This window comes from Dermacentor andersoni, chromosome 1, assembly GCF_023375885.2.
Source record: "Dermacentor andersoni chromosome 1, qqDerAnde1_hic_scaffold, whole genome shotgun sequence".
Lineage (NCBI taxonomy): Eukaryota > Metazoa > Arthropoda > Arachnida > Ixodida > Ixodidae > Dermacentor > Dermacentor andersoni.
The window spans coordinates 46,464,104-46,487,584 of record NC_092814.1 but is presented as its reverse complement, the minus strand read 5'-3'; the positions used below and the strand labels follow the sequence as shown (position 1 = coordinate 46,487,584).

Genomic DNA, 23,481 nt, shown 5'->3' with positions numbered 1-23,481 from the left:
AACCTGGTTGCCTACATCAAGGTTAAAGGAAATGTCATGCGTGAACTCAGCTAGCTGCGTTAACATGCTAAAACCGCACCTAAGCCCATGTTGCAGGTTAGACAGTAAATTATTTGATTCCAGAAAGAGCGTAATGTGCTTATGAATGACGTGTTGCATCATTTTGCATGACTGTGACGTCAGTGAAATTGGCCTGTAGTTCGACAAACACTGCTTATCTCCAGATTTATAACGAGGGAGCACTTTGGCTAACTTCCATGAAGAAGGTACAGTAGCGGATGATAAAGACTTTCTGAATATGACTGACAGATATTTCAATGACCACAACGAATAACGAACAAGGAACGCGTTGTGTATCCCATCCGGACCGGTGCATTTCTTAACATCCAGGTTTAATATAAGGTTGAGGATGCCTTCGCAGTTTATCTCAATGTCACTGATTGCTTCAGAAGAAACTATATTGGTAAGTGTCGGGATAAAGTTGTTATCAGAAACAAACACGGACGGGAAATACTTGTTGAAAGCATCGGATATCACCGCCGGGTCGTTGATGACGTCATTATCTATTCTGAAAGAAGTGGATGAAGCATCGCGACGTAAAATAGAAGACCAAAATTTTTGTGGGTTAGTTCTTAACAAATTGTGCAGGCGAACGCGAAAAAAGAAATCCTTGGCCTTTTGCAACTTAAGATTGAGTTCTTTCTTTGCCTTAACAAATCTATCCAACGCCAAGTGATCACTGCCTCTTCTGGAACGCCTTAACCTTCGAATGCGACGGGACAAATGCGAGATATCACGAGTCATCCATAGAATGTTAGAATTTCTTTTCTTAGTTTTAATGGGCACAAAACGTTCGATACATGATTTGACAAGGCGCTCAAAGTAATTAGCAAAGCAGTTGACATCCTGGTTATCTGAAAGTGCACTAAACGTATCGAAATGATCAGATAAGACATCAGTAATGGAGTTGTCGTCCGTACGAGTGAAATTAGGGAAACTAGTAAACGTGCAGGGGGATTTACAAATTGGACAAGAGAATGAACGCCTTTGTGGTCTGAAATACCATCAATTACCTCGCAAGAAAAATCACGTTCGGCTAGGTTACCGCTTAGAAAAACAAAGTCAAGGACGGAATTTAACCTGGTTGCACTAGGAACAACCTGGGTGAGACCAAAGGACAATGAAATGTTTATTAGTTCTTTACAAATAGCTGTGTCGTGACCGAGTGTAGTCAGTGATGGCCAGTGGATGCCAGGGGCGTTGAAGTCACCCATACAGATAAAACTTGACGAAGCAATGTTAATCTCGCTCATAGAATTTGCAACAGCATGAAGGACATCAAGAGTAGAGCCGGGGTGACGATATATAACACCAATCACAATACACCGATTATGTAGGTAAATTTTACACCACACGGATTCTGTTTCTGGAGGAGAAGGCAAGACTAAGAATCATAGATCCGACCGGATAAGCAGTGCCACGCCACCACCAGTACCACTATTCCTGTCTAAGCGCACGGCAACAAAACCGGGTGGAGTGAACTCAAATTCGTAAGTACCATTGTGCAGCCAAGTCTCTGTGATGCCGATAACATGGGGGGAATGAACAGATATGAGGGACAATAAATCGGGAAACTTTTTAACAATACTACGAGCGTTTATATTCAAGACAACAAGGTTCTCAAGACGGCCAGGATTAATTCAGGAAGTGGATGGAACGGAAGTCAAATGGCCAGGCTCAGAAGAAACACGTTGAGCGGGTGCCATTACTAATGAGTTTGAACTGTCATCCCAGTTATAACGAACCTTGTCAATGAAAGCATGATCATATCTCAACTTCACAACAGAACCGCTGTCCCAAAAAGAGGCTGATGCATCCCAGATTTTTTTCCGAATTAACCGAACCCTAGCAGAGAAATCTTCTTTAATGACGAAATTTGAGCCCTTGAGTTTTGAGATGTTACTAAAAACCTCGGTTCTGTCGTTGAAGTTCGAAAGTTTTAGAATGACGGGACGAATGTAACCAGTGCGTGCTCTACCGAGCCTGTGGCAGCGCTCAATATGAGGGCAGTGAGTCTTCAAGTGCTCAGTAAATACAAATGAAACTGCAGTCATCGGGGTGGTAGCGTTTTCATCCAGGACTTCAGAAATACCGTGTGTTATAAGATTGTTTCTACGAGAATGATTTTCAAGACTGTCATTTTTTAAGACCAAGTCCGTTACCTTAGTAGTCAAGGCATTTATTTCAGCACGTAAATCACACAGTAAACTAGAGTCTTTGGACATAGGAGTGGTTTCTAGTCCATGAACATGTGACTCTAAAACATCAAAGCGACGCGCAACTGACTGTTGAAATGATCTAATTTACACAATATCTCGTGCCAACTGAGTCTGCCCCTCCAATAATTTAAAGAACATTTCGGATACCGAAGGGCCGTTGTTGTCATGGCTATCAAAGGAAGGGCGAGCATCATCATTCTCATCAAGAGCGGAACCAGATCCACGCCTAGACCTAGACCGAGGGTCGGGCCAGGGTTGATTTCCACATCTCCGCTCAAGAGGAGACAACTTGCGCAATACAATGCATGCAAGCAGCAGGATACAAGACTTTGTGGGCAAGGGAGCAGCAGCAGAAAGCGATGATCATATCGGATACACTCGGCATCAGAATAGTAACATACCTGCGTGAAGAACAAGCAGCGATTAAACATGGTGCCGGTGCCACTGCAGCCTAGCCCACTGAAGAGTCGGTCCACACGCTGGACATTTACACCGTCGGCTGTTGACGTCACAGACTGAGCATTGTCGATGATTGGCTGATCAAAGGACAGGACATCGGGGTGACTGGCATGCTGTAGCTTGAAGAGGGACACGCCGAGGTAATCGCATAAGGAAGCGATAGAGCAGTTCCTGGGCAATCACTCGGTGACATCCACTTGCTCGACCGCAAAGGGAGCCAAGTCAGACGAAGCAGTTCCAAGCCATGTGATGCCGCAAAGGGGGGGGGGGGGGGGGGGTACAGCAAGGAAGCCGAAGAACTGCGTGAAGAACAAGCAGCGATTAAACATGGTGCCAGTGCCGCTGCAGCCTAGCCCACTGAAGAGTCGATCCACGCGCTGGACATTTATACCGTCGGCTGTTGACGTCGCAGACCAAGAGTTGTCGATGATTGGCTGATCAAAGGACAGGACATCGAGGTGACTGGCATGCTGTAGCTTGAAGAGGGACGCGCCGAGGTAATCGCATAAGGAAGCGATAGAGCAGTTCCTGGGTAAGCACTCGGTGACATCCACGTGCTCGACCGCAAAGGGAGCCCAGTCAGAGGAAGCAGTTCCAAGCCATGTGATGCCGCAAAGGGGGGGTACAGCAAGGAAGCCGAAGAACTGCGTGAAGAACAAGCAGCGATTAAACATGGTGCCGGTGCCGCTGCAGCCTAGCCCACTCAACCAATGCCGATTGGTAAAGGCTCACTCACACTAGGCCAACCTGACACTGATGTATATCTGCCGACTGTCGGCGACAGTGTTTTTTCCTTCGTGTCGCCGCCTCTGTCACACTGTACCAACACCGACAATCTGCCGACCGTCGGCGGAGAGCTTGGCGTCGGTACAGCGTGACAGAGGCGCCGACACGAAGGTAAAAAACGCACCCATTTACGGCACAACTCATCGAGGGCATCTTGTGTCACAGGGAGATCATAAAGCTCTGCGTACTTGCAAACTCTCGCTATACTCGCATGCGTACAACAGCATGTGCGCTGCTATGCATGTGGGACGACGCAAGCGCCGCTCATTAGCGTGAACTTTCTTTGCTTCGTAATACGCATAGAATAAAGCGCGTCTAATAATATACTAGCTGCAATTTTAAACAATAATTATACTGTACTTAATGACAGTCGACTTACCTACAGTAAATCTCTTGACTACATTTCGAAGTATCAAGATTTCACTGCCAGGCCTCACTACTTACTGGTTTTTCTGACTTTCTTTGTCATATTAAAATTATATTTCCTACTTAAATTCCTACGAGAATGCTGGATTCTATCACTATAAATCATGGTCATTTCATTTCCATCAATGTCTCCCAACACATTCTGGCCAGTTGTCAGTCCCTTTAAGTGTCAACCACATGCACGCAATATTCTGGCAACGCCTTGTCGTGCTCGCGTCGCAGCGTGGAGCAACCACATGGACATGACATTGCGAAAAACAGTAGCAACAGATTTATGTTGTTTTCCAAATAAATGCAATTGTGTGCACATAAAAAAATCAAAAACGTACCATGAAGCCAGTGTTTTAACCAAGGTGCGTCAGATCTAGGTTTAATATCCTGTCATCACCAGTGGTAATCCTTTCATGCTGCCAGGATGGATGGATGGATGGATGGATGGATGTTATGAGCGTCCCCTTTGGAACGGGGCAGTGGGTTGCGCCACCAAGCTCTTGCTATTATACTGCCTAATGTCCTACCTAGGTTAAACAATGAAAAAAGAAAAAAAACACCATGAACTATCACGGCCAAATTTTCTGATCCCCTATTGCGAACCGTGCTTTTGTACATCTCCGTCTTTTGTCGTTTCCCTACTTTTCTTCCACCAATCCTCCAATCGCCTCTCACTAATGCCTATTGCGGACATGTTTGCTTTACCACTACTCCCGCTGAACCCAAGGGCTTCAGGGAGGCCAGTGGTGCCTAAATCGACCGCTGGGTAGACGTCTTCACGTTCTAATAAAACATGCTCCGTCGTTTCCCTAGCTTTACCGCAGCAAGCACATGCTTCTTCTTCCTTCTTATATCTCGCTTCATAGGTGCGTGTTCTAAGGCATCCTGATCTCGCTTCTAAAAGTTATGAGCTTCCCTTTGAGTTATCATAACTTGCTTCTTTCCTGATTTCGTTTTTTCCTCTGAAGTAGTTGCTCAAAGCAGGTTTGTTTTCCATTGCCGCCACCCATGAGATTATCTCAGCTTCTCTGATTTTCCACTTGACGTTCTTTGTTGCTGGGTTGCTCACCCTACATGCCACATACTTGCTGGTAAGCTTCCTAGTTTTTTTCCTCGACCGGGAATCAATGTTTCTTCTGTACAAATATCTGAACACTCTCCCAGCCCAATTACTCTCTTCCATATTCCCCAGTCGTTCTTCATAATCAATTTTACTGCGAGCTTCCCTCACTTCAAAACTAGTCCAGCCCATATCACCCTGCACAGCTTCATTTGTAGTCTTCCCGTGAGCGCCCAATGCTAGGCGACCCACTGACCTTTGGTTCCCGTCGAGTCCTGACTGTACCCCTGATTTAAAGCAAACAACCGCATTTCCAAAAGTAAGTCCTGGAACCATTACACCTTTCCACATACCTCGGAGGACCTTGTACCTATTTTATCCCCATAGTGCTCTGTGCTTCATTATGGCTGCGTTTCTCTTCCCCTTTACTGTTATGGTTTTTTCCTGTGTTTCCATATATCTGTTGCCTTCGTTTATCCATATACCAAAGTATTTATATTCTGTTACCCGAGGTATTTCTTGGCCCTGTATCTCCACTGTCTGTTCACTGTTTTCATTGAAAACCATAACACCTGATTTTCTAACACTAAATTTCAAACCTAAATTGTTGCCTTCCTGTCCACAGATATTAGCCAGACGTTGCAAATCACTTTGCTTGTTAGCTAGCAACACAATGTCGTCGGCATAAAATAAACCTGTTAGTTGCTGCTCTACTACTGTACTCGCCTGTTTGTATAAGAGATTAAACCCGATATTACTTCCTTCTAGCGCCCGCTCCATCTTCACCATGTATGTCATAAACAGCAGCGGGGATAAAGGGCACCGCTGCCTCAGTCCCTTGTTGATATGAACTTTCTCCTCGCTCCTCATCCCTTCCCAATCAACGTAAACGGTATTTTCTAGGTAACATCTCTCTCAAAAGCTGTAGACAATCGTCACCTAAGCCTTCCTCTTCCAGAATATCCCACAAAATGCTGCGGTCTACATTGTCATAGGCTCCTGTAATGTCTAAAAAGGCCACATACAATGGTCTGTTTTCTGCTTTAGATATTTCAATACACTGAGTAAGAACCAATAAGTTATCATCTAAACGCCTACCTATTCTTAAGCCATTCTCAAGTTCTCCCGAAATGCCATTATTCTCTGCCCATGCTTGAAGCTTTAATTTGATTGCCTGCATTGCTAGCCTGTATATTACCGATGTAATCGTCAATGGTCTATACGAGTGAATTCTGTCTTTCTCCCCCTTACCTTTATAAATTAAATTCATTCCACTTTGTCACCAACTGCCTCGTATTCGTCTATCTTTTAAAGTTTTTTCCACTGCTTTCACCAGAGCTTCCTTACTTTTTGGTCCTAGTTCATTGATCAGCCTAACAGGAACCTCGTCTAGCCCTGTGGCTGTGCGCTTAGGAATTTTCTCTTCCACTTTCTTCCAGTTGAAATTTGTCAGCACCAGCTCCTTTTCCACTTGGGTCGCTCTCATGCTCTTTTTTTCTTCAAATACAACCTCGTCATTGCCTTGGAAAGATTCGGCTGTTACTTTTCGGATGTAATTTATTGTCGCTTCTCCTTCCAGGCTGTTTTCATCTTCTTCTAGGATATGTTGTTGTATTGTTGTTGACTTCCTGCCTAATAATTTTATGTGGTTCCAAAATATTCTAGGTACGACCTTCTTTTTCTGCTCCTCAATCTCTGCCCACTTTTCCTTTCTTCTGCCGCCCTGCATGTTTATGTAGCCTATTGCACGGCGAGCTCTATTTCTTGCTTTCCTCCTTTTTCTGTTATCGACGGCGATGCTCTTCTGATGTTCCCCTAGGGCATCTTCTTCATTACTATCTACTCTGACCTCCTGAGCTCCCGCGGGCCCCCTAAAAAAGCAACAGCGCAACCACCAAGTCGCCAGCCTACTTCTCGTGCCAGCCTGTAATTGAAGTGGATCCCGTCTCATTTAAAACCACCAGAACTTCTCACTTCCCTATTTACTTTGATAACGTTGAAGCCTTTCTCTCGGCTCATTTTCCATATTGCCTCATTAGCAGCCACTACGGCTCTTTGTACGTGACTTTCAAATTGACTGCCAGTGTCAAATGCTGTAGCGCCATCTGGTGAGCAAAACTCGAAGCACTTTTGTGTCTCTCCCTGGCATTCGGCTCTAACAGCATCAAAACAAACACTTGATCTCAATAATGACAAGACAATGCCGATACTTTGTTCTCAGCTTGAGACAAGACGAAGCAATGGCTGATCTTGCTACTTATTTTTTTCTGTCACGGCAGAAAGCGAATTGCTGAGCCAATTCAGATCGAAGTGGACAAGTTGCTTCCATGGTATTGCACAATCACACTGTCCCCAGTGGAAGTCACCGTGTGAACTTCAAGGCCAAAAGGGAAATTTTCTTGCTGGTCAAAAATTGATGACGCGACAAGTGACAATGTTCAATTGCTCTCCGCAACGGCGAAACCTGTTGCTGATTGCCGTCACTCAAAAATCGCGTGCATGTAGTTGTGCCTTTATAGGCAACAGCGAAAGCGCAAGCTGGAAAGTTGTGAAAGTAGCATTTCTTGATGCTGTTTGCATATTCGTTATGTGCGTTCCCATTGCACATGGGAGTACAACAGGGCACTCTTATGTTGAAGTGAATGTTGAGAAGCACAAGAGTAGTGCTAAATGGCAGACGCATGGCCACACTAAACTAGAGGGTTTCCATGCCTAAACCTGGCTGTGCAGCATTTGTGTAAGCTTCCTGAGGTGTACAAATAGGGAGAAAAAGAACCTAGCATGCAGTAATCTGAAAGGCCCACACCTTTCCATTGCCTAGGCAACCCCTTTGCACACACTCATTTCACCCTTTTGGAAGCCATTGCAGCTGCCTGTCAGTGCCTTCTAATCTCTGATGTCAGCAGGATGAATCTTCAACGTTGTCATTTGAAAGGTCAGGTGGTGAGAAGACTGGTTGTGCTAAGATGATACGTGCACAAGGTTTTGCTTGAAATTTCAGCTGTCGTTGCTACACATATAGGTGTATGACTGCAGCATCTGCACACCATAGTTCCATATCTGCAGTCCTTAAGCGTGGTGACAGTTTCATAAAGAAATGGCAAAGAGATGAGAAATAGCAAATGAATAAAGTATTGAGGCTGTAGAAACATGTATAGTTGTATAATTTTGTGTTGTAGTGCATTAATAAGGTCTTCCAAATATTATGTGCATGTTTAGCACTGATGCATCACCACAAAATAAAAGTGAAGTGTAATGGTTGCAAAAAAGGGGAAGAAAGCTGTTTCAGCCAAACAGTCAATTTTATTAATACAATATGCATTCGCAATAGTGTTGTCATGGCACTGCATACAGCTTCGTGAAGTATACTGCACACCAGAAATACTACTGGCACCTAGCAGTGGTGCTTGCTAGCTGGCACTAATATCTTTTTTATTTTTTACCTAAATAGACATGCTATCTTATTGCCAGCAATCATAAAAGAAGGAAATAGACTAAGGTTCCACTCGGTCGTGCGGCTGTATATTGAGAGTGATCTGCATTGAAGGCAAAAGTCGGTGCGTCGGCGGCTCGTAGCTTTGTGTATGCTGTATGTTCTAGACACTCAGTTTATGTTGAAGCGATATGCAGTGCAAAGGCACGAAGGTCACTTCGCTCGCTGCTGCTGCCACGTGTCCTCACACCACTGTTTTGACAGCGAGTGTCCCCGGTCATCGGGTGTGATGTGTTCATGTTTGCTGGGCGCTCTCACATCATTCTTGTTAATTTAGTTAGCAAGTGCATGTTTACAGGTTTATATGGCCAATAAAAGTACTATCTTTACTTCGTATGACTGTCTGCTAATTTGCTATCGCAATCGATGCTTCACCTTTCAGGTGAAACTGCGACTTCTTATCATAACATTAATGTGGGGGCACTCTAGAATGTGATATGTATGACAGACTTCATGCTTTATTTCATGCAGATCCTGTGACAAAAAAGTTCCTTTTGGAGAACATTGATACAGTATTTGGATTTCCCAGCCTTGTGCGGTTCAGTTGGTCTACAGCAGAAAAGTTGCTTGAAGACAATGCTGCTGCTGTTATGTGGTGAGTTACTGGCTCTCTTTATTTTGTGGGATTTTCTTGAGCAGTATAGACATTCAATGATACCCGAGTCACGGCCGCTGGATAAAAAAGAAAGGTGCGGCTTGCCGCGTGCATCAAAAACGCTGTCATCCGCCGCGGCGCTACCAGTCGGGGTCTGTTGTCCGGGATCGACATAAAAAATGCGCGAGGAACGTGCTTCGAACGCCATCGCCCGTGGAAACCGACGCGTCCCGTCCCCGAGAGCTAGCGCCGTTCGACCCAGCCAAGTGGCCGAGAATGCAACTACGGCTGAGACATTCGCTCCCATTGCAGCCCGCCTGACGTAGCAGGCCGCACCTTTCTTTTTTTATCCAGCGTCCGTGCCAGAGTCCTTCCATAACGGCATTGAAGCAGACGCCCGATCAGCGCCACAGGTGTTTTATGCATACGCCTGCTATTGCACAAGGGTCGACTTCCATTCCCGGCTAGTGAATATTGTTGGCACAATATCAAAAATCACCGCCCTTTTTCTGTAAATGATTCAAAAATTTAAATGTAAACAATTTTGAAACAGCTGCAATGCCTTGTTTCATTTCCAGGTTCACCTGCATTTCTAACAGCAACCTAATTCATAATTAAAAAGCTACACTTGGGAACATCATTGGAAACAGGCTACAGAGTGATTGCACATCGCACTTTTATTTAATTAGGCGTAAAATTCCTGCATTGCTGTTTTTAGCCATTCACATTTTAGTTTTTTTCACGGTAGATCTCTTTCCGTTATAGCGACAATTCGTAACGTTTGCTGTGTCTCTCCGTGTTGATCAAGTTGGAAGGGCGCCTCATTAACCTAACTATACCAGTTAAAAGGCTAAACTTACTGATTACCTAAACAAATTCCATAAGTAATAATAAACTAAGCTAACTAAACTAGCTAATTAACTTGCTTAACTAAACAATAACATACTTAGCTAATTAAACCAATACAGCTAAATGAACTAGTTACTAAGATATCTATTTAAACATATTTAACTAAAGTTACTAATTGACTAGCCTAACTAATTAGCTGACTAAAATTAGCAATAACTGACTGTGATGCAGGTTCTTTTCTTTCTTTATTTTTTGAGACGGTTCCCTGGGCCAGAGCCTCCAAGAACCCAATTGAGGACGAAGCTGTTTGTTCCAAATGCATAAAAAACTAATGTGAACAGAAAAACATAAACTAAACACAATGAAAATTTACAGCGTGAGACCAATGCACTCAAAGCTAGAACAGTATCTACACCATGCGAGTTAAGGCAGACCACTAGTGTGATCGTGCGCAACAGTTCATCGTGGAGGGGTGGAGGTGATGCAACGAAAGAAGCGGCGTTGGTCTCACCAAAAGGTTGACATGGTTAACCGATAAACGAGCGACCAGAGCGTAGCAGCTCCGGCTTGGAGTCGTGACGCCTCCGGCCTGGCAGCATGTGCAGATAGAGGCGGTGTTCTGGCCAAGCAGCTCGATGCAAACTTGGGCACGTAGCCTGACTGCTCGCGCTCTGCCTGCGAGCGCAGGGTTTCGCCGGCCTTTGGCAGCAGTCCGTGATTGGGTAGATTGGGTAAAAAAAAACGAGTGACAAACAAGCGGTCGCCTTTTGAGCAATTAGTAACGAGATAGCCATCAGTTTCGCAAGTGCAAGAAGCTGAAACCGCGCGCGCGTTAATGTTCGAGCAGTACTATATAGATGCACGGGAGCAAACTAGCTCTAAAACAAGCCATGCAACGAAAACTGAGAGAGGGAAGAGCACGAAAAAAATTCCCTGTATTCCCACATAGTGGCAGCACATGACAGAAAGGAAAAAGTTAGGAAATTGGTGCGCTTTTCAAACATACAGATGGTGCCGTAAATATACGGCATGAACCGTTTTTGGACTTGTTCACGGCGCCCTATATTTACGTCATTGACCCTCAAAGGGTTAAGCACAAATGCATTGCACGTTAAATTATTTTGCTTAAGTTGCCGTTGCCTGTTCGCTCTGCAATGATGCTGAAACAAATGTGGAAGACGCGCCTTTACTCGTGGAGGATTTCCGTGATCGTGCATCTTGGCCATCTGGCGCTGCAGCTTGATCCTCAATGATGATGATGATGATGATGATTTATTGGCATCCACTTTAAAACGGGGGTGGCGACAAATAGTCACCTAGCTTGCTTAAGTTACTTAGTTATGCTATACGTGCTTATAATTCTAGCATTTTTGCATACATCTGTCTAATCTTTTTCCTCTTCCTCAAAACTTCCCTATCTACCTTGTACCGTTACCTATGCCTATAATGGATCCACTCTTATCAATCTCTTCCCTGCTTTTTTTTCCACCAATATTCTAAATGTCTCTTGCTTATTTTGACTGCTGACCGATTGATGCTTCCGTCCACTTCAAATCTAAGCGCTTCTGGAAGGTGCAATTACCTATGGGTCTTGCTGGGCGAATCCCTTTGCAGTCCATTAGAATGTGCTGAGTGGCCTCTGGATTTTGCTGCAGCATACACATGTCTCATCTAGTTGCAAATATTTGCTCCAGTATGTTTTTGTCCTAAGGCAACCAGCTCGAGCCTTAAAGAACAAGGCACTTCCCTTCGTGTTATCGTACAGATTTTCCCTTCTCATTTGTCTTCTCATTCTTGTAGATCTCCATGGCCTTTTTTGTTTCCCTTCTTTGTATCCAATTCACTGTCTCTGTTTCTCTCACTTCCTTTCTGATGACTCCTGCTTGTCTATTTACACTTTCAATTACCCTGTATTTGGCTGCCCCTTCTACTTACGCCAGTGTTTCTGGTGCCACCTTCTGTCCCTATATGGAAATTTCGGAAAAGTTTCATGACCAGAAGGAAAGTGTAGAAGGACCCTGATGATACCTACACAGCACAGACTGCCTACTTGCTATGTCACTGAATGGGAAGGTTTGATGACAGTCATCACCATCCATCATATCATTTTAGAGAAAGTGAAGTAAATGGTTTGCTTAATCAAGAAATTTGTCAGATCAAAGTTTGTTGAAGGGACACTAGAGTGGAATGTAAAGTCCGCTTTATTGTAAATTAGACTTCTGGAATACCAGAAACAGCTGTCCTACGATGACTGACAGGCAAACCTGGTAAGCTGGAAAGGCACAAAATTTAAAGTGGTGATTCGAACTAAAAGTTTGCAGTATAGTAGTTACCTGTGATGTCATACATTTTTACGGCCTCTGTTTGGAACTAGTTAATAGTTTATCAATAAACAGATTATATTGTATTCTATAAAAATCAGACTCAACTAACTAGTTCTTATATTTTTTCCTGCAGAAGAATGGTTTTAAATTTGCAAATATACTTTTAAATACTATATATCACACTGATATACCAGCACTGCAGATTGTATGCAAAATCAAAATAGAAAAACCTTGCCCTTCATTTTTTCTGCTAGTAAACCACTTTTTTTCACCATGTGAGTGAAGGTGAGGTCTTTTTAAGGGTGCCTAGACGACGTATGACATTTGGCACACATTTTGAAATAAACACGCGTCACTACAGGGTGCCATGATAATCATCTTTGGCAAACATGGCAGCACTAGATGTCACATGCATGCCACATAGTATTCATAAAACAATTCTGTGCTCCTCTCCGGACTTTTCTGGTCCTTTCTTCGCATACTATGATGCAAGCAGTATCGCATGCATTACGTCACCAGGGAAGAAAGCTGTCGAATTGGTTCAACTACAATCAAACTTGCGTAATTTACAGAAAAAAAGTAACCAATTACAATTAAGTTACTTCATTCAAAAATGTAATTAGTATTTACAGTGACCAATTACAACCGTACGAAAGTAATTGAGGATATTCTGAAAAGTAATAGATTAAAATGTAATTAGTATTTACAGTGACCAATTACAACCGTACGAAAGTAATTATGGATATTCTGAAAAGTAATAGATTACTTCTATGTTACTTTCCTCATACCCTTTATTGACCAATACAGTAAATAAAATGAGCTGGCCTGGCTCTTTCATACATCCTCTGCTGCACTTCAGATGTTGTTTATCTTCACTATCAATTGCTTTCGAAAATTTGCTGTGGTCATTTTTCTTCGTTTTTTTGTGAAGACAGCACTTTCACTGGAAACTCGCTAGATGTATGCACTGGAGGGAAATGTGGTGTTGTAACATAACATACATATACTTTGCACATACATTGTGATTACTCAATGCCATGACGCTCATGTCTGGGTTCCTTATGAAGCACAACACTCCATTGCTGGGGCTTGGAGAAGGTGCTCCTGGTAGGGCTAATGAAAAGCTGATAAAAGAATCGTTAGATGATTTCCTCGTATCAACATCTGAAGTGGCCATTGCTGTCAAGCCTTAATAGTGCTGGTTCAGTTTGTTGGCTGGCATCTGGTGGAGTGTTAAGATGAGGAAACAAATACTGTGCACCTCGGTTTGCTTGTCTGAACATGTGCATTCGCAAGGCTACTGCATGGCACACGACCATGGGTGTTCTGCTGTAGCTCCTGCCAAGTTCAAGCGCTCAAAGTCGTATTGCCTGTTTAAGCTTGTCTCGTCAATGATGTAACTGGATAACCGTAATTTGTTAATATACAGTGAGTGTTACAGAGCAAAAAAGTAGTCTATCAATTACAAAACCAAAAAAAAAAGTAATTGCTTACAATTAATTTTTTACTAGTAATATTGTACATAAAAATGTGTACAATAGACAAGAGTGCAACATGCTTTTCGGTACTTATGTGGTGCCGAAGGGTCTCCTAGAGAAGTATACGTAGAGAGTTCTCGTGGGGATGGTAGTAACAGCAAGTGGGAAACCGTGTAGGCATTCACTGAATACATGTAATTTAGCTATTATGGCATCATTTTGAAGAATTATTGCAGCTGTATGTTCGTTGTGGGCTGGTGCATAGCTGCCATTGTAAAACAAATTTTTTAGCCCAGAGTAGTTTTGGGGCCCTTTAAAGACTACTTTGCCAGTCTCAGCCAACTTACTGTGGTCCCTTAGTGTCTCACTGTATGACTATATTACTACAGGAAGATTATTTGCTTTTTCTTTCCAAAATGTGTATATAACATAAATTTCAGTCATTTCACAAATGAACAAAGTGGCTTGCATCAGATGAAAATTTATTTGTGCCTGATTCAGGAAAAAACAACATTGTAAATGAGTCCAATTTTGTTTGCTAAAGTGCATACTCTATCCATGTTGTATATGAGAAATCATCTACATTTGATGCACAATTCAGAAGTTAATTTCAGGCCAAATTTTCTTTCCCTGGCTTTCTTTAGTGGATGCTTTGTTCAACCCCATTGTATGAGCATTATGTCTAGGTGTAGTAGAGCTCAAGTTCAGACCCTTTCCCGTAATTAAGCTATACCAACAAACTTATGTTCAGACCCTTCTGTTGTGATATGCGTATTGGATTAGCATACCATAATTGCACAGTGCATTTTTGTCATGTCTGACGGAAGGACAGTGCAACGGTGGAGCGAAAACAATTCGGCTTTATTTAGCCATCAACTTAACAACGGCGGGCGAACTGCCCGCTTCTATGTTACAGGAATGAAAGTGCGCGCCAGCTTGAATGCCGGCGCTTTTAAGCACAACCACAAAGTGATAATGTTTGCGCCACTGCCACGGCGCATGCCTAGCTGTGACGCCTTGTCGCCTAGGTGCGCGACATATCATCTCCCCCTCACTTGTTTACTGTCCCGTAGTAGGATTAGGTGCCGTAGCTGTCGGGAGGTCTGCGCTGATGTAGTGGGTAGCGGCAACCCTGTTCGGCGGCTTCCCTGGGTGTTGACGGCTGTTCCACAGGCTCGGTGGGGCTGCTATCGCTCGTGCCAGCCATGACGTGGTCTTCATCGTGAAAGTTGGTGGCTGTGATCACCGTGTTGTCAGAGTCCGGAGCACGTACAATGTGGTTACGGTGACGCACTCACTCACACACACCCCGGGGGGTCACAACACTAACATGATACGACACTGGACTGGTGCGGGCAAGAACGGTAGCACTGAACCACCTTGGTCCTCAACAAAAATTGCAGACGCACATGAAGTCTCCTTCGCTGAACATAGTCGCACGATGCCTGAGGCGACTGGTGTCCTGAAACTGTTTGCAGGCGACCCGCTCCTCCACGGAGGGCCTGACGAAGTCTAGCCTAGTCCTGAGGCGCCTCCCCAACAGCAAAAGAGAGGGTGCCTCTGCAGTAGTCGCTTGCGGAGTGTTGCGGTACGACAGGAGGAAGTCTGCGAGCTCTAACGGTGATGTGGGACGGCTGGACTTCCGAAGTGCACTCTTCAGCATCTGGACAAAACGTTCCGCCAGACTGTTGCTGCTGGGATGATACGGAGCTGTACTCACGTGTCTGGTTCCTACTCGCTGCAGGTACTCCTGGAAATCTGCAGAAGTGAGCTGAGAGCGGTTGTCGGGCACTAAAGTCTCAGGAAATCTGAATCTGCAAAACAGTTCAAGTAGGCATGAAATGGTTGCTTTAGTGGTGGTTGTCCGCATTGGAAACACTTCTGGCCATTTTAAATGTGCATCAACTACCACAAGATACGTCACTCCGTTAACGGGCCAGCAAAATCGACATGCAACCGTTGCCAAGGGCGCATAGGCCATGCCCAAGGATGCAAGGACGCTTTAGGCTGCAGATTGCGATTAGACACGCAAACGGTACAAGACGCAGTGAAATGCTCTATTTCACTATCGATAGGCCACCAAACGTAGCTCCTTGCTGGTTCTTTGGTGCGAACAACACCTGGGTGACCTTGGTGCAACTCGTCCAAAATGAACATGTGGAATTTTTCGGGAACAAGTACATGCATCCCGAATTTAATGCATCCTCGATGTATGGACACTTCTAGTCTTCTGTGAAAGAACGGTTTGATTTCATCCGGGACACTAAGTGGCCAGCCTGACAAGATATGATGGGTCACAGTGCGTAAGGTAGCATCACGTGAAGTTTCACGAGCAATATCATTGCTGTTGATTGGCATAGTGTCGAAGCGTCGGTCATAAAAAGATTCTTCCTGCTCTTCGACCATCGGCTGTGTTATTGGCAGCCTAAACAAGCAATCTGCATCAGCATTTTGTACAGAAGGCCGGAACTTTAATGAAAAAGAATAGGCCGACAAACCCACTGCCCATCGTTGTAGTCTTGCGGCAGCAACTGCTGGTATGCCAGTCTTGGGACCAAAAACTGTAGCCAAAGGCTTGTGGTCCGTGATCAAAACAAAATGCTTTACATACACGTAGTTATGGAATTTTTTAACGCTGGACACAAGAGCCAAGGCTTCTTTTTCTAATTGGCTATAGCCTTTTTCAGCATGACCCAAGGTGCTTGAGGCATACACAATTGTCCTTATCTGACCGTCGGAAAAAATGTGTGACAACACTGCACCTACCCCGTAGGCGGACGCATCACAAGATAAGTGCAGGGGCAGGCCTGGATCATAGTGCACCAAGATCGGAGCTCACGAAAGCAGCTGCTTGATGTGCTGAAAGGCACGATCACAAGCTGTGTTCCAATTCCAGGCGAAGCCTTTCTGCAAGAGCCTGTTTAACGGGAAAAGAACGGTGGATAAGTTTGGAATGAACTTTCCATAGTAGTTGATGAGGCCCAGCAGCGATTGAAGTTGGTGCTTATCAGTTGGTGCCGGTGCCTTGGTTATCGCAGCCAGTTTTTCGTTCGTTGGGTGGATGCTGTGTTTGTTGATTACATGGCCCAGATAAGTCAGCGCATCACGAAAGAATTCACACTTCGATGGCTTAACGCGAATTCCATGTTCTGACAGTCTTTTGAGAACTGCGTCAAGGTTCTGCAAGTGTTCTTCCTTTGAGCAATCCGTAATTAGGATATCGTCAATGTAGAAAAACATGAAGTTGAGGCCCTTCAAGATATTATCAATTTTTTTGAATATTGCAGGTGCCGAAGCAATCCCGAAGGGTAGACGATTCACGCCGTAAAGACCTTTGTGGGTGTTAAGCGTAAGGTACCGTTTTGACTGTCGATCCATTCCTACTTGCTGGTACGCCCTCTTAAGATCAATTTTAGAGAATTGCTGTCCGCCAGCGAGGGCTGCAAACAGATTGTCGGGCTTGGGTCACGGGTAATGTTCTACATCTAGTATGGGGTTCAGTGTCAGCTTGTAATCACCGCATACTCTTATTGACCCGTCCCGCTTCAAAACTGGCACCACCGGAATGGCGTACTCGCTACTCGTTATCGGTGTCAGTATGCCCATCTGTTCTTGTCTAGACAACTCCTGCTCAACAGTACTTTTTAGAGAAAACGGAACGCTTCGAGCTTAAAAAATTTTGGCGTCTTCCCATCTTTGAAAACAAGAGTCGCCTTCTAACCTCGGATGGTGCCTAGCTCGTTCCTGAAGAGGTCCTTATGGCGGTCAAGCAACGATTGTAGCTCGGGAACTTTTTGAGCACTTAGTAATGTCTCACCCCATAGCTGTTGCAGGCCGCGAACTTGGCTCCAATCGACGCGCACTTGCTCAAGCCAGTTGCGCCCGAACAGTGCTGGCCCGCTCTGGGGAAGCATGTACAGTGGCAGGCGCTGGCACTGATCGTTGTGCTCAACTCTAAGAAAACAAACACCGCATGGCTTCACAGGTTTGCTCGTATAAGTCCTGAGCGTCAACTTAGTTTGCTTCAGAGGTACTGCCAGAAAAAGTGAGCGGAACTGACCCAGTGAAATTGCCGAAACGGTAGCTCCCGTATCAGGCCCCATTTGCAAGGGAACACCCTCGACTATTAAACTGAGCATGATGGGGTCTCCTGTCTCTACCTCTTCCGTTGCAACACTTTGCAGGGGTGTTTCTGACGGTTGTAACACCCGAACGTTATGTACTGTTCGCTTTCGCTTCGGCTGCAATTTTCCTTGCCATCTTAGGCAGGCTTTCTGTATGTGCCCTTTCTTGTTGCAGAAAAAAAAAAAAAAAAAAGTCACATTGACGTGCGGACATGCATTGGCAGTGTGAGTTGAGTGACAGTGGAAGCATTTCGTTGTTCCCCTGGTAGGTAACTGATGCACCCCGAACTCGCTTTCAGGCTTCGAATGAGCAGCTGTAGCATTAACGAGCGCAGCTTCCAAAGCTGTTGCACGGTCAACGGCTTGTTGAAACGTTAGATTCTTGCCTTCCGAAAACAAGTGTCTTTGAATGTCGACTCTGAGCAAACCGCACACAAATCTGCCTCGAAGCGACTCGCCAAGAAATCACCAAACTCGCATGTTTGCGCCAATGCCCGTAACTCCGCCACATACTGTGGTATCGTTTCGTGTTCCTTCTGCCCTCGGCGATGAAACTTTGCTCGCTCGCCTATGACTGACCGTTCAGGGGCCAAGTGTTTACGAAGCAGCTCGCACAAGCTTTCCAGGGACTTCGAGGACGGCTTGTCTGGAGCGGCGAGCGACTTGAGGAGTGAATACGTCTGTTGACCCAATATGCTGATGAACGCGTCTACCTTCCGGTCCTCTGGGACATTATTGGCCCGAAAGTATGCGTGCACGCGTTCTTCGTAGCTAGTCCAATCGCTCGTAGAATTGTTGAAATGTTCTACTTGCCCTAGCTGCAGACTCGTGGTCGCCTTCGCCATACTGCCCCAACCGGCTGCTCCTCAACTGTCCGTGCGTCATCCGTCAGCAGGTGAATTCCGTTGCTCTCAGGCAGGAGCTTGTTACTTGCTGGCAGCATCCCATCTTCGTCGCCAGTCTATGTAGTTTCTGACGGAAGGACAGCGCAACGGTGGAGCAAAAACAATACTGCTTTATTTAGCCATCAACTTAACAACGGCGGGCGAACTGCCCGTTTCTATGTTACAGGAATGAAAGCGTGCGCCAGCTTGAATGCCGGCGCTTTTAAGTGCAACCACAGAGTGATAACGTTTGTGCCGCTACCACGGCGCAAGCTTAGCTGTGACGCCTTGTCGCCTAGGCGCGCGACATATCAATTTTTCGCATCTCTCGACTAGGCCTTTCGGTCCTGACGTGGTAGTGGCCTGCCTCGGGCTAGGAAACTAGTGCGACCTGAAGGACCTGAATAAAGTTTTTCATGCCATACCATATGGATTATGGGGCATGCTCTGCGTGCCCTATAAAGAGGCGAGCGCTGGTTCTACCACACACACTCATTCTGTAACATGTCTCCAACATATAGTGCAAGTAATCTCAACTATGGTGGGTTCAGGTGACTAATGTAAAGCAACTGGGTACACTCAAACAATATTTATTGCTATAAGCAAATTGAACTTAGCGCTAGAGAGAGGGTCGGCTTGCCTCTTGTTGCTTGTGATCGTCAGATGTCGGGCTCGCTTACAGAACAGGGGCAGGTAATCTGAAGGTGAATTTTATCAAAATTGACTCGGAGCAAGAAAGAGCGTCTCACATTGAGACTTGCCCTGTTATACCTTTTCACCTTCAGCAAAAGGACTGTCCTTCTCGCTGAGGGACAGATACTTCTCCCTTTGCCACAAATGCGGTGATAGCGTGTGCCACGGTGTCGCAAAGAGAAGTTGAAGGAAGGAGGCATTGTGCACCCTCCCTATGACTCTGCCAGCTTCAGGCATGCATTACATGGTGCGATGGCACGTCGGTGCGGTAACCTGGAAGAAATGAGCACATGTGCCCCCACAAGGTGCAGTAGCTATACAATGCTGCTGGTGGTAGCATATGAGGTACTGTGGACAAGAAACACAATTTCGTGTGCTTACTCTTATTCTTACTCTTACTTTGGCACCAGACAGCTCTCTAACGATATATGCACCACAATTTTGGACCAGCTGGGTTAAAAGCAATGCCTACTGAAGTGTGAGCACATAGCCACTAGTCCAATTATGAGACCTTCATTTTAACGAGCGTCTACATTACAATGAAAATTATATGTGGCAGCAGTATGGAATATAGTCCTGTCAGTACTAGTAGTACTTGGAGTCTGCAGCATTCCTGCCTGGAAACTATTGTTCCTGGCAGTACATATTCGCCTACACCACTTTCTTGTTCTTATAAGGAAGCAAAAGATAAATAGGAATTGAATCAAAACTGGTTGATTATAGCTCTGAAACTGCATATAGGTCGATGTTACTATTAGTGGATACTTAACATGCAAATAAAGATGGAAAATGCAAAAACAGAGGACTAATGGCGACACCATTATGAAATTGGTGTATCATGACCCCATGACATATTGGCAGCATGAAGCTAATGCTAGAAAATTGTTTATTAATTCTAAAGGAAAGGATTACAATGCATTCAAAAATAAGCAAGAAAAACTTGGTGGCATTTTTGGGTTTCTCTGCCCAGCAAGGGCCCAAATACACAAATATACCATGGAATTCTGAATGTTACCATGATGTCATTGACAAATTCGAGAAGAGACAATATTGATACAATGCCAAATGAGGAAACACAGAGTGAACAAATATGACAGGACTAGGTGCGACATCCAGCCAACATATAATTTGAAAGTGAAATGAATCAGCTTGCCCAGATCAAGGTTTTATTAAAAAGGGAGGAATGGCCTCGATAATTCTTAGCTATAAGTAGGGTTCCATGTTTTCGGTGCTTATTTTTCTTCGAATTCGGCGATTATTTATTGTTGTTTACTTTTTCCCCCTTTGAATTGGTGTTTTTCGGAGTCTAATTTTAATGCTGGAGAAAAATCGATGTTTATCGGGGCTTGTGTTGTAAAGCGACTGTATGATTACTGGAGAAAATATAACGCACCTGACATTACACAACTTTGTTGAACACATACCAAACATTCTACACAAATAATTAATGCACCAACGAGTGAAAATAATGACTGAAACACAACGCTTTCAGGAGCTTGAAATTAATACTGAAACTTTTTGAAACAAATGGACATGTTGTACATTGTGAGAGATTTACCAGCCATCGGAATACACTCCTTGCGGCTCAAAATCTGAGTTTTTCGGTTATCACTGATTCAGGGAAAACCACCTAAGGGCTTAATTTTCGGTGTATACCGGTATATGAACAATGAACCTTAGCTATAAAGCAATCCTTTTTTGGCAATAAAGTTAAGCCACTGTTAAATGAGTAATCTACCAGTTTTAGTAGGTGTTTCGCTTTATTGAAATTTTAAGAATGTCCAATGGTACACTTGCTTGTTGGATGCTGCAGGGACGAAGAGGACAGTGCTGAGCAGAGTGGCATGGCATCAATCCAAACATTCTTCCAGAGAGACCCCAACCGAGGGAAGAAAGTAGCTGCAAAAGAAAGCTCCTTCTTCACCAGCCGTGCAATCAGCCAACTCCATGTATTGTAGCTTCTTCTGCGAGCATGTGCATGCACTGGTTGGAGTATGGTACCATCAGGGCTGCTTTAGCTGTGGATTTCTGTCTTGTGACATATCTGTGGCAAGTTCATATATATATATATATATATATAAATATATATATATATATATTTTTTTTTTTTTTCCTAATTCAGGGCTTTGCTGCAAGGCATATGTAGTAAAAGACAAATTTTAAAAGGAAGTCAGATGTCTGCTCAATTTCATTAACCTCTTATTGCCTAATTTATTTTCGACTCGTGCGAAAGGCTTGAGGCTTTGTAGCTTCTCAGACTTGAAAACCTATATTGAAAACTAAACAGGGACTGGCAACTGGCCAGAATGTTATGTGAGATGTTGATGGAAATGAAATGACCATGATTTATAGTGATAAAATCCAGCACGTTCACGATTTAAGTAGGAACTATAATTTTAAATTGGCAAAGAAAGTCTCAAAAACCCGTAAGTGGCGAGACCTGGCGGTGAAATCATGGTACTTCGGATGTATTGTACGAGATTCCTGTACGTAAGTCGACTGGTATTGAGTATATCTTAATTATTGCTTAAAATTGCAGTTGGTATATTATTAGACGCATTATTGTATGCTTCGAAAATAAAAAATGCACGCGTGGCTACTGCAACACGCTAAACTCCGTATCACATGTAAAGGCATTGTTTCGTTTTCAGTCCTGTTGTTCTTTTTTTTTTTTTACTGCTTAAATGCCAAAGCAGTTGGACAGGAAACCACGAAAACATTTAGCTATTATCGCAGAAATCATTTAACAATTCGGAAAACATGAATCGCAGCAACATCGATTTGATAAACAAAATCATACTTTGTTACAGCATGGCCATACTTGTCGTCTGCCTCCCGCTAATGCTGGCATATAATCGCTATCGCGCTCACCTATCACCGTTTTCGGCATGCTTCCAGTGAACGACTACATCCTCAGTGCAGTTAGAAAAATTCCAATAAAAAATGTTCCATGGTGTTTTCCGCATTAGCACGTCATGATTAGACATTCTGACCGATAAGCTTTCCATTGCACTAAAAAAATGGGTACCATGAAAATTGGTTGTCAGTCCCTTTGAAAGCTTCAGTGCTCTGCTGTATTTCAAAAAATTCTTATGACGTGAATTTGTGAGATGAGCATTTGGTCTTTCATCAAGCAGTGCTTAAAATTTATGCAGATTTGTATGTAATTAAAGAATGTTTTTTATCATCTCCAACGCTCTTTATATTAACCCTTTTATGGACAAGACATATAAATACTCGAAGGAAATGTTTGTTTTTAATCAAAATGTGCAACATATACGGGAACAAGCATATTCAAGGAAAGAAAATACGTATATATATTGCGGGCAAAAGGGAGGCAACACTAGGCAGAACCTTGAAAGTGAGCTTTACCCCAAGGCACCTATGGCTTTGTGTAGAACTTGTACAGGCAAATCTCGGATGTGAAACATTAGTGTACATTGCATTTGCTTTATACCTGTGCGATACTACCATTGCAGCCAGGGATCTTGCATCAATCTCTTCTCTGACCATGCTACACATAATAAAAAGCAAATTAAAGAAAGTAAAGGTACTTGCATGCCAAGCATCTTCCTTGTACTGTGTTCCTGCTATAATTCAGCAAATGACACTTGCTGCCTGTCATTCATTGTTGGCCAGAGACATTTAGCCAGCAACTCCATACTCAATACTTTGCCTATAGGCAACACTCGTCCTTAAAGGGTTAACAAGCCTCATGAGGTTAACAAACCTCCTGAATTCGATTTTGCTGCATCAGCTGCTGCTGGAAACAATAAATTTTGTTTATTGAGGAAAAAACGTGGGTCCTTACAGTTAATCTGATTGCACCATAGCTGTGTGTCATTTACAAGGCATCAGTACCCGCTGCTCTTTGTTGTGCCTTTAAATGAAATGTTATGCAAGGTTTCTATGAAAAGATATTGCATGTAAAGCAATCGGAAATTTATATAGGCCCTAACAAAAATGGGCAAAACAAAAAAGTTTATCAATGGATATCTTTTTTCCTTTTCAACACACAGAAAAACAATACTTAGTGGTTT

The 23,481-nt window shown here is 43.8% G+C and overlaps 1 protein-coding gene across 2 annotated transcripts in view; it reads left to right on the top strand.

Moving 5' to 3' along the window:
- LOC126543955 (ribonuclease H2 subunit A) overlaps positions 1-23,009 on the top strand; it is a 58,362-nt gene extending 35,353 nt beyond the window's left edge. For both annotated transcript variants that reach the window (XM_050191116.3, XM_055061435.2), the window contains exons 7-8: positions 8,966-9,089; positions 21,255-23,009. In XM_050191116.3, coding sequence (XP_050047073.1) covers positions 8,966-9,089; positions 21,255-21,399 — 269 coding nt within the window. In that variant the 3' untranslated portion in view covers positions 21,400-23,009. The remainder of the gene's footprint in view (positions 1-8,965; positions 9,090-21,254) is intronic.
- Positions 23,010-23,481: the final 472 nt, after the last annotated feature.